The following is an 11,254-nucleotide window of genomic DNA, read 5'->3' on the forward strand; positions in this document are numbered from 1 at the left end:
ATATATATATATATATATGAAGTAAGTAAGGGATCATTCAAGTGACTTTAGGTATGTTTTCAGTCTACATGTGAAGGTAAAGTCAATGGTTATGCTGCTGTAGGGACAGGCATTAGAAGTTCATTCCAATACCTGAGTGCTGTTGTAGAATCCTGAGCTGCATCTTCCCTGTCTCTTGAGGCAGCAGTGGTTTAAGACAAGTCAGGAAGGGTGCGGGGTGAGGCATATAGTGCAGGGTGAGATTAGTGTTTTCAGGTGTGAGGCAGCTGGTCAGTTTTTGGCTATGAGTCATGCATCTGAAAGGGTCTAGTGGCATGTACAGGGAAACCTGAAAAGAGTGAGATAGGGCAGTCCAGTGTTGAGAGTGGCCTCTCTGCGAAGATGCTTTGATGGCATCAAATTGCATGTAACACTAGAATAGATACAAAATGAGCTAAATGTGCATCCTACTCCATATGTATTGATACTGGGCAGAAAGGTTGTCAACAACAGAACAGACCTTGTAATGAGACCTTCTAGGCTAGTGTTAGAGCGATGATGCTTGCTACAACACTGCCACCTGGAGCTGAAGGTAGAGACGAGCATCTGGTAAAACCATGGATCGCTTGCTAATAAAGACAATTCATTCATAAATTAAAGAATGGTAGCTTTCAAGGGTGGGGGTTCTACATTTTAACTTCATTCTGTAAATAGTGTTGGAAAATTGCACGTTGATTAAATTAACCAGTCTGGACCCTTTCGTTACATTGAATTCAACCACCATGAAAACAAAACAATGAGAAACCACTCGTCAAAGAAGGTCTGAATGGAGTATAATAGCAACTTAAGTCGGCCTAAAGCCGGCTAGTCCTGCCACGGGATTTAGAACTGCGTTTTGCAAAGACTTTACAAAGCTTGGGAATGTCAACAGTATGCTGTGACCTCCATAGCAGTTGTTAGGACAGCAATGGACACTACAGAGAGATACAGGATGGCAATCAAAAGCATACACATGGATGAGTTTAGCTTCTTAGGACAGTGTTAACTTTAACTGCTTCATGGGTTTTAACAAGTCAACACATTATTTTCTCCAAAAACATAAATGCAGCAGTTTTCAACTTATTTGTTTTCATTTCCTTTATAATTTTGACATTTTTTATTTTAGCAGTTATATATATTTATGCAGTTCCATTAAAAAGACTTCCACTGACATGCTACAACACAGTTAATGCATAACTAATGAATTCTGTGTAGCTGCTATTTGACACCTGCCCATTATCTGACCCCCCCACCCCCACCCCCACCCCCCACCTCCTTGGCTATTGGTTGCTGAAAGACTGTTGCCTGGACGACAGCTTGTAAACGCAGTAAGCTTGTACCTTGGATCCTTCTCAATAATTAAACCATGACTTCCTTGTTTAAGCAGTAAAATCAGGCTTAACTGAACATGGCTATCCTCTCATCAGTGCTCAGATGCTGAACGTAACAGAAGCAGGTTCCTTTCTCATCATTAGGACGACATAGTAAACAGAAAACAAAATGCAGACGATGAGATTATTGCCTCACCGAAGTTCAGCTCTGGGAAACCTTGGGCTGACAGAAGCAGAGATCAGAGAGGAGGTAGAGAATGGTAAGCTGCATTTAGCTTGACTGCTCTAAAATAAACAGTGTGATCTGTGGTAAACCAGTTAATACTCAATATAACCGAATGGTTTTTTTGAGTTTAGTGTGTGTGTGTGTGTGTGTGTGTGTGTGTGTGTGTGTGTGTGTGTGTGTGTGTGTGTGTGTGTGTGTATATCTGAAGACTGGCTGATACCACTCGCATTTCCTTGTGTTCCCAGACACAGATGATTTGGTCTCTGAGCTCGTTAAGCTTCCTACCAGGGCCAGAATACGAGCAATCAAAGCTTTGCCCATGAGTTTCCAAGACAGAAGAAATATCAGGTTATTGTTTGTTATTTTATAACAGCTTTTCATATTTAACTTATCCCATATCCAGAAAGCCACTTCAGGTTCACATGGTTCAAATGTATGTAGGCCATTTAATATAATTGCAAGATAGCGTGTCTGTACATCTGTATTTACATGCACGTCCGTTGTTTCCAGGAGCAGAGTAATATCCGTCAGACTCTCCAGGAAGAACGTGCTTCTTATGTGCTGTACTGATTTCAGAGAGCAGGTTTCTCTGGTAAGGAGGATGCCATGCCATGCCTCACACTTTTCAAGGAGGTTCTTTACTTCAACAGACTGTGTACTTCGGTAATATTTACATCCGAACAGTGCATGTCCATAAATATGTATGATATACAGTCACCATCCCTTTATTATTTATCCATTTATTTAGAAACACCATTCTATAACTTGTGGGTGTACAGCTATAGCAAACCTGTTGTTGTATACAATTGCATTGTGCTTGTGTTGGTCATCTGTTAGCTCTTAGACCACCCATGTAAAAAGGCCAGAGATACTGCTGTGCCTAAGACACTCTTACCAAAGCAGCATCCACATCTGTGATCCTACCATGTGGGAGTTAAAGACATTTAAAAAAGAGTTGGAAAAAAAAGATAGTAAGTATTGTTATTCAGTAAACTGTAATATCTTTTCCATAAATACACAAAATTATGAGGCAGTGTTTGAATGCATAAAAACAGATGAATTCTAGACTGCAGATAAGAAGAAAACACAACTCAATCTCATCATCGCTGGGATTGTTTCGTTCACTTAGCTTCTTGTAGCAAATGCTGCTTACCAAACATTGTTGTGGCTGAATTTCTACGTTCTGAGTTGGTGGAAACTGTGTAGAGTTAATTTTCTGCCCAGTCTTTCTTTTAATGCTACAAGAATACTCCCACTATCTGAACAATATCCATGTATATGACGATCCATACTGCCTACATGACACAGTCTGAGCCCAGTTCCCTTCTCTGTGTGACAGTACCATTTCTTAGTCCTTCCGCAGGTTCGGCTCCTCTCTGGTCTCAGCCCAAGAGCGTTTGGTGATCTGGCAGGACCCTCTGAAGGCGATTGGGGGCAGGTTTGGCACCTCGGTCCTCTCCTACTTCCGCTTCCTGAAGTGGCTGCTCATGTTCAACGTCTTCTCCCTGTTCATCAACTTCTGCTTCATCACCATCCCGCAGATTGTGTACCCACCCAATGTCACCCACCTCACAAGCTTTAGAGGGCTGGAGCTGCTCACAGGCGCAGTGAGCTCATTTCCACCCTGTCCGTAGCTCAAGCAAATGGTTTAGGCAAAATGTACAAGGCCCGTAGAGTAGTTGCGAATTTGTAGTCTCCGGCGGACATTTGTTCACATTCACTATCAGCAGCGTCGATCAGATTGACCCCATGAACTGTTTAATTCAGTGGTAATTCAGCATGTCTCTGTCAACAGGGTTATTTCAATCAGACGGTGTTCTTTTACGGAGGCTATAATGGTGAAGTCATTGTGACGCAGCCTTCCTACAACATGCAGCTGGCTTATTTCTTCACCATCGCGGCTTACTTGGTGCTATGTGGAGTGTTGCTTATCTACAGGTAATGTGGCTGTCACTTCTAAAACAGTAATACAGAAAAGGTTTTTTGTTCAGCTAACTCACATGGCTAGCAAGGAAGGTACATTTATAACAGGCAAACGCAGTGCTGTGTAGCAACATTAAAACGTTTTCCTTGTCTTCGTTGGTCGATCAAAGGTCAGCAATAAATGAGGGTGGGGTGGCCAGCTACATAAGTAACACACCATTTAATACCGAGACAGAAAATCTGCATGGTTCATGTATTTATTAAGGGCCAGAGCAACTTTTTATATGGAAAATTATCAGTTTATGTTTGTCACCCATGTGTGGGCTATAGATGACCTTCTCTTCTTCAAAGGACACACACGAGTATCTTCCGACATACTCAACAGCCACTTTATTAGAAACGCCTACCTTATTAGGTGAATCTATCATATATGTACATTTTATAGATGTACAATTGCAAACTTTAGAGTCCATGCAGTTTATCAACCATTCTCTTCTTTACTGCATTGTAGCACATGAGGTAAAGACGACAGATTTTTGCACTGCTGATGAAGGACCTCTGTCCAGAACATCCTGGGTTTTCGGAAGTTTACTACAAAGTTTACTACTGCACTTTTTACTACCACTCGATGTTTAACTACACTACACTGCAGTTACTGCCTGGAATCATCTCTCTTATAAAGAGCTCAGTATACATATTTTCTATCCTTTATTTGTCTTCTTGGAAAAACTGGCACAGCATTTCACACGTTGGATTAGGGAGTATTTCCAGGTCGCTGAGAGATGAGAACAGGATATCAGATTAGGGTTTTGAGATGCGGTATCTTTTACTCACTGTTAGCCACATATTTGCATATTCCGATATGCAGATATGTGGTCTGTGATGAATGGACAGCTTTCCTGTGCTCCTCCCCCAGCATGGCCAGGTCCTTCCAGAGGAACTTCACACTGATTTCGGGTCCCGTCTACGGGGCCGCCTGGCGCCTCCTTTGCAGCTGGGACTTTAGCGTCATCAACGAGAAGGCCATCCAGCACCTCAAGAACAACCTCGGCATCCAGCTGAAGGTCACCCTCTCGGGGTCTCCGCCCATCTCACCCCTTGCTTTTGTGCTGCACCGACTGCCGCTGGCTTTAAGGTGCTACAGCACATGCTCACCTCGCCATACTTGCTGCGCAGGAGTCTCTTGCGGAGCGGCTGCAGATGAAGCGGACCTCGACTGTGTCAGACATGCTCCAGCAGCTCTCCCTGCAGCTCCTGGCCTGGCTGCTGTCTGTGGGACTCGCTGTGGCCTCCTGCACTGCCATCTACTTCCTGGGATCCCGCGAGAGCCAGCTGGTGAGCTCTCGCTTGCGTTTCCAACTTGGGGTCGTTTGGTTCACATTACCAAACTGAAGTGTCTCAAAATGCCGTTTGGCAGGGTTTTGGGGTTTTATTTTCCTTCTCAATCTGATCATGTAGAGCTGACAAACCGTTTGCCATTCTCCAGACCAAAATACGATGCATGAGCAAGGTTACTAGCACGTCCATTTTACCAGTTTTATGTGCTTTTTTTCTGCCTGTGTTGTGTCCCAGGGGCCCTTGGGCTACACTGGGGATTTAACGGCCGAAGCCTCCACACTGCTCCTGCCTGTCGTTGTGTCTCTTATCAACCTGATCGTCCCTCTCATCTACACCCTCATTAATAAGATGGAGCACTACGACAGTCCTCGCACCAACATCTACATCATCATCCTGAGGTCTGCTCCCCAAAGCTGCAGCCATTGTGTTTACAGTACAGCATAAATGAGCTTATTTGACCAGTTTTATTTTTTGTGTAGTAAAATAATACCCCTCCCCAAAAGTGAAAAAATCTGTTGTTAAAATAGGGGAAAAAATCTAAATGGCTTAGTCCTTCCCAACTTTTTCACTCCTGTGGTGTTCCTCAGGAATGTCCTGCTGAAGATGTCCATCCTGGGAATTATTTGTTACTATTGGCTAAATGATGATCCCCAGACCATGCCTGTAAGTCTAGTGAATACATTTGCATTATTATGCATAGAATTATAATGGTGAGTGTTGGTGAATCTGTTCTTATTTCGGCCACCTTACAGTGTTGGGAAACGTTTGTGGGTCAGAGTGTGTATCGGCTAGTGGTAGTCGACTTCATATTCTGCCTGCTTGGCTCTTTCTTTGGAGAGTTCCTGTACAGGTAAGTTCAACACCTGTCTTTCTAAATAAAGTATGCTTATTTTCTGAACAATGACTGCCCTGCTGTAATGCCTAGACTGTACTTTTTAAATGTGATGTTTGGGTTGTTTGAAAAATTTCTCTTTAATAAAGCAGTGGAATGAAAATATTGATTGTGTCTGCTGTACCTTCTGCAACCCGTCTTTTAGTTTTTCTTGCCTTTTATCCCAGTGTAATTGGAACCAGATGCATTCGGAGCCTTGGTGTCCCAGAGTTCGACATTGCTACTAATGTACTTGATCTTATCTACGCCCAGACACTGGCATGGTAGTTTATTATTCACTGGTTAATATTCACTGGTGTTTTGCAGTTCATGGCTGCTGAGTCGGATCTCGCTGTATTTGCTTCTTTCTCCTTCCCACAGGATCGGAATCTACTTCTCCCCACTCCTCCCCATCATCCAAGTCATTAAGTTCCTTATCATCTTCTACGTGAAAAGGGTATGTGGTGCTGTGATGTGACCTTGCCTCTCAGTGGCGCAGTAGTGTGTAGTGTAGTGAGAAAAATAATACTGTCTCTCCTGTCTGGGCAAGTGCTCTTTGCTATACCAGTCAATGGGTAAAACTCCTAACAATATACTTGCCTACCTCTGTAACATGATAGAAAATTGTATGTTGCTCTGCCAAGTGTGTAAAATACAGTGATGTCAGCATGCCTCTATGCTGTAGGAGTGTACCGTGATGATGTCAGCGTGCCTCTATGCTGTAGGCGTGTACCGTGATGATGTCAGCGTGCCTCATGCCTCTGATGCAGTAGTTTACTATATGTAGATCTCAGCTGTTCTTCTGGCCCACACTTCAGGTCAGCCTGAACATGAACTGCCAGCCGCCCAGACGCATAGGCAGGGCCGCCCAGATGGAGACCGTCTATATTGCCCTCCTCTTCCTCCCCTCGTTTGTGGGGGCTCTGTCTATGGTGGCCTACACAGTGTGGAGGTAGGAGACCAAGACCAGTCTGTTCTCATCTCACTTGGATGGTAAAACTTTTTAGCCAGAGTTCAAAACAGGAACAAGAACTCCTTTGTTATTGGACTTAGTTGTAACTTTTGGCTGTTGTCGCTTTAGTATTAAGAAATATTTATCATGAAATATTGCTTTGGTCAGAAGGGTCAAACTGCATCCATGGTAGGCCTGCACAATCTATTATTTGTTTACTTTTGTGTTACAATATTTAAACTTGCAATAACAGCACTACTAAATGCTGTAAATGGTAAGACTGTACAAATCACTAAATAAATTTTGTGTACTGTGACCAAGCTGACAAATGCTCCCAATTAGTGTTCTGTAGATTTTTTTGATAAATGATCCGATTGTGCGTAATCAAAATAATACAGGCTACTCTTTAACACACATTAAGGGTTTACTTGTGCTTTTCATTAGGCAAGACATAACACAACTGCATGTAGCAGCAGTATAATATGTAAGAGTTTTCTTGTTCAGTTGTATGCCTGGATAGCTAAATGCAGTTAAGATTTAAAAATTATTTACTGAAAAGAATTTGCATCCTCAGAACGAGGAGCATTAAACTGGTCTGAGATGTGACCCTCCAGGGATTAAAGAACATCCCATCTGGTTTACTTTGCAGCCTGAGGCCTTCTGAGCAGTGTGGGCCATTCCAGGGCCTCAGCACGCCCTTCCAGGCTGTGTTGCAGTGGATGGGCACAGTGGCGAACATTCCAGGCAGTCGCTGGGCCTGGTGGATATTTGAACACATGCTGAGAAATGAGCTCTTCTTCTACCTCATCACTCTCATTGTTCTGTAAGGGCCTCATCACTCTCATCCAGAACTCCTAGACCCCAATGGCTGTTTTGGAGTACTCGTACCATACCACGCTCCATTCAGTTCAGGACAAGATCAAAGATCTAATTTTACACTAACATTCAAAGCTATTTGTAAGATTCAAGGGTATTGTGGGGGCATTTACAGTCCTTAATGCCCTGTCATCATCTTCTCTCTCCCTCATTCCAGCATTTTTACTTATTTCCTCTGGCAAGTCACCCAGGGCCGGAAGCAGCTCATCAGGACTCTAAGGCAGCAGATTGCCAACGTGAGTGCTAAACAGCCAACCTCACACCATACTGGGAGGGGTGGGGCATGTTCTGATGTCATCGCAAGATATCAGTGATGTCCAGTTCCCATTTGTTTATTAGGAGGGCAAGGACAAGGCCTTCCTGCTGAGCAGACTACAGAACCTCCAGAAAGGGAGAAGCGATGCCGCAGGCTTCAGGCCTATGGTGAGCGCGCTTCTTACCCTCAGGAGCCTCACTGCTCCAGTTGCTATCGCTGGTGCTGATGGAGTCCAAGGACAGTAGAGGCCAGCGTATTATGTGTATTCCCAGGCCGAAATCTCTCACGCATAATGCACAAGTCGGGGATGTTGCAGGGCTGACATGCAGAGAGAGGAAGCGCCTGCTGTCTCGTGCATCTGTTAGCGTTGAAATAGCCAGCTGCGAGGAATTAAACAGACACAGATCTAAGCGCAGCATGGAATTGTGCTATAACTGATGCTGAAGAGAAAGACCATGCGGAAAATTCCTCTGCCCTGACTAACTTCCTATTTATATTCCTAATTTCCCCTCTGATCTGTGAAAATGTTTTTCACACCAGACCACCTCACCATCTCGGTTCTTTATAAAATGAAAAGGGCACAAAATTGAAGCCACCCTGAATTCCGGCTTTCTTTTTCTAGATATATAGAATAAGAAATGCATTCTTTTTTCCTATTCTAGAGTTTCACGTTCACTACGCAAACTATAGACCGTTAATTCAAGGCTCGATCTGCACTAGAAAGTGAAATAATATTAGACGTCTCAAAGCCTCAGGAGCTTCGTTAGGAGTCTCCCTCCGCTGCCTTGTGTCACTACCAGTGTTTGGCCACTGATGGGTAAAACGAAAATGCATTTCAGGTTCATTTTAGGGCAGAGACAGCCAGGCAGGACTCTGTAGTGGAAACGGCTACAGAAAAGGAGCCAGCAGTGAGGCCCTAGAACTTATGCAGAGCCACAGTGCAGGGCAGACGGCTCGCACCACCCCCCAAACATTCTCCTAAACCTCCCAAGGCCCAGGCAGGCCAGACCCAGACCCCCACGCCAGGTAGCCAAGACGGCGGGGCAAGGCCTGCGCTGGGTGGAGGATGAAATACCCGCTCTCGACACCCAGCCTAGCAGGCCTCAGAGGTACCCCAGATTACACTCACTGCCCATGAGACACCCTACTGCTAGGTGTGGTACCCAAGACACCACAACTTCCCAGCAGGGAGGCAGGCAGTGTTCTCGGACCCCACACATACACACCTGGCCTCAGCCAGCCTAGCAGCAGAGCGCTCCATGACATGGATTAAGAATGCTCTCGGTTTTAGGTTGGCAGATTGATGAGCTGTTAAAACTGGTATTTTTTCTCAACAATGAGCCTTAAAGATGTTTGAGTCAGTGTAGGGTTATTATCAGGGAGGCACTGTAACACAAGACCTGTGCATTATGGAGCTGTTCTACCTTTGAAACAATCCATTAATCAGATAGTGGTGTGCAAACGTGTGTTCTCACCTCTCACTTTTCCTCTTTCAGGAATTTGATGAGATGACCTACTTCAACCAAAACTGGATGAACACTTTTCCCCTGAATATGTGAAACACTGCACTTTATTTAGTTTGTTTTTGATTGTACTGGAAAAATAGTAAATGGGTGTTCATAGTTTGTTGGACTGAGTGAAGTAGCCATCTCAAGCTCTTGTTCTAGGCATGGAGGCCGAACACTGGCCTGTTTTATCTTATACTGCTCTCACACATCCAATTCTACTCTTCAACTTCATATCAAGTCTTTTAGGAGCTGAATTGAGCTGGTAATGGCAGAGATAAACCTCGCTGCTCTTCAGGAGTCTGAGTTTGAGGACCACCACCTACTGTACTCAGTCCAGTTGGTTTTCTCTAAGAGCAGTGGTCAGCAAACTACCACACCAGCTCATGCACTTAAGACAATGTTAATCTAAAAAAAATGGCTGTCAGTTTCAGGATGTTAAGAATTTTATGAAAAGCCATGTACATTTGTAGCAGTTTTCCAAAACTTTAATTGGTATTCTTTTATAAACAAATAAAACGTTAACTTTTAAATTATACCGTTCATTTTATTGTGAAAAAGGTGTTGCTCTTCATACACTAAGAACTGTACAATCAATAATTTAAAAACATGTCCAGTTTGTTGTTTCTAGAACACTAGATTATCCCTTATTTAAGTAACTCAGCAGCTTTTATCTTAAACCAAAAGGAAAAATAGTGTTTACAATGGTATGCTCATGGCATTCACATCACCATTCCCTTTAGCTAACCCACAGGAGTGTGGAGGAGCGTTCTTCCTCACCGCCTTGTAGGGTAGGTTTTACACACGCTGGTTAAGCCTGGTGTTTCATTAAATAACACCGTCAATAGCAATTCTCTATTGAAGTCGGCTAATAGGGGTAATGTGTGGAAAAATGGCCTTTCAACTCTAAATCAGTCTCTTTCCATTTAAAATGATCAAAAGCCATGTGTAAGGAAGGAGGTCCAGAATACATAATAAGATCAAAATTGGAGACTTCATTCATATAAAAAAAAAAAAATACAAAAGTCACAACTAAGTCACAACTTTTTGTTGCACTTTATGTGCAGTAAAGAAAAAAGAACCCTACACCATGTCCTTGAAAACTAAAACCTACCACTAAGGGTTCTGCAGTTGGCCATGGATGAGTACAATAGCCCGCTCCTTCAAACCTCTTAAACAGCCGATGTTAAAGTTACAGAGGAATACAGAGAGAAGCTCTTCCAGCACTTTCACAATGGACTGTTGCCATTAGGCAGAGCATACAGCTTCAGATGACATGCATTTTCTCTTTCCAAAGGCAAGTACAGAAGACCTGTGAAATGCATCAAACAGTGAAGACTGCCAACCCTCTGGTGGGGTAGGGGCATAAGGGGTAGCCTGCCTCTCAGCCAGGCCAGAGGATGCTTCATTGGGCAGTTTCTGGGGATTTAGGAAGTCCCTGAGATAGAGGGGGTAGAGCATGGGAATGTAGCCATACTGCGTTAAACGTCACTCTTCCTGAACAAAGGCGGACACTGAGACTGGATGGATGATGCAGTAGAGTGCAGGGCAGAGCTGTGGCATGGGGATCCATTATTCATCAGCCATGATTCATCAAGGCAGAATCGTCACCGCCGCTGTTCCAACTGGGTGTGGGAATCACCGGAGCAGCTGGCAGCGGAGAGCTTGAGGCGAGATGCAGGAAGACAGCCAACTCCTGACCCACTCAATGTCTTCAGGAGAGCGTGGCCTTGCTGTGGGGCTAGTTCTGCTTTTTTTTTTTTTTTTTTTTTTTTTTTTTAAGCCCAATTCTTCTGGTGAAAATGTATCACATCATCACTGAGCTTGTGCTCGATATTTAGGTGTGAACAAATGTGCTCTCCGCTCACGGGTTTTCAAAATGATCACTGCTATGTGTTCAACAGCATCACTACAGAAACCATACTTTGTTCTATATGCTGTGAAAAAAAAAGGCCAGA

At 43.8% G+C, this 11,254-nt stretch overlaps 1 protein-coding gene across 2 annotated transcripts; it reads left to right on the forward strand.

Annotated features, from left to right (window-relative positions):
* The first annotated feature begins 1,346 nt into the window (after positions 1-1,346).
* On the forward strand, positions 1,347-9,832 carry tmc5 (transmembrane channel like 5). Of its 2 annotated transcripts, XM_027002763.3 has the most exons (17): positions 1,348-1,609; positions 1,821-1,923; positions 2,086-2,167; positions 2,928-3,182; positions 3,371-3,513; positions 4,415-4,562; positions 4,675-4,833; positions 5,071-5,234; positions 5,424-5,499; positions 5,589-5,686; positions 5,896-5,991; positions 6,089-6,164; positions 6,526-6,659; positions 7,309-7,482; positions 7,693-7,771; positions 7,875-7,958; positions 9,288-9,832. In XM_027002763.3, exons 1-17 carry the CDS (start codon positions 1,519-1,521, stop codon positions 9,348-9,350), a joined length of 2,025 nt encoding a protein of 674 aa, XP_026858564.2. In that variant the 5' UTR covers positions 1,348-1,518; the 3' UTR covers positions 9,351-9,832. The 2 variants fall into 2 exon arrangements, with proteins under 2 accessions (XP_081567006.1, XP_026858564.2); XM_081710880.1 differs by lacking the exon at positions 9,288-9,832 and having other exon boundaries at positions 1,347-1,609; positions 7,857-7,958.
* The last annotated feature ends 1,422 nt before the right edge of the window (positions 9,833-11,254 follow it).

Source organism: Electrophorus electricus, chromosome 3 (assembly GCF_041902795.1).
Source record: "Electrophorus electricus isolate QZ-2024a chromosome 3, ASM4190279v1, whole genome shotgun sequence".
NCBI classification, from domain to species: domain Eukaryota; kingdom Metazoa; phylum Chordata; class Actinopteri; order Gymnotiformes; family Gymnotidae; genus Electrophorus; species Electrophorus electricus.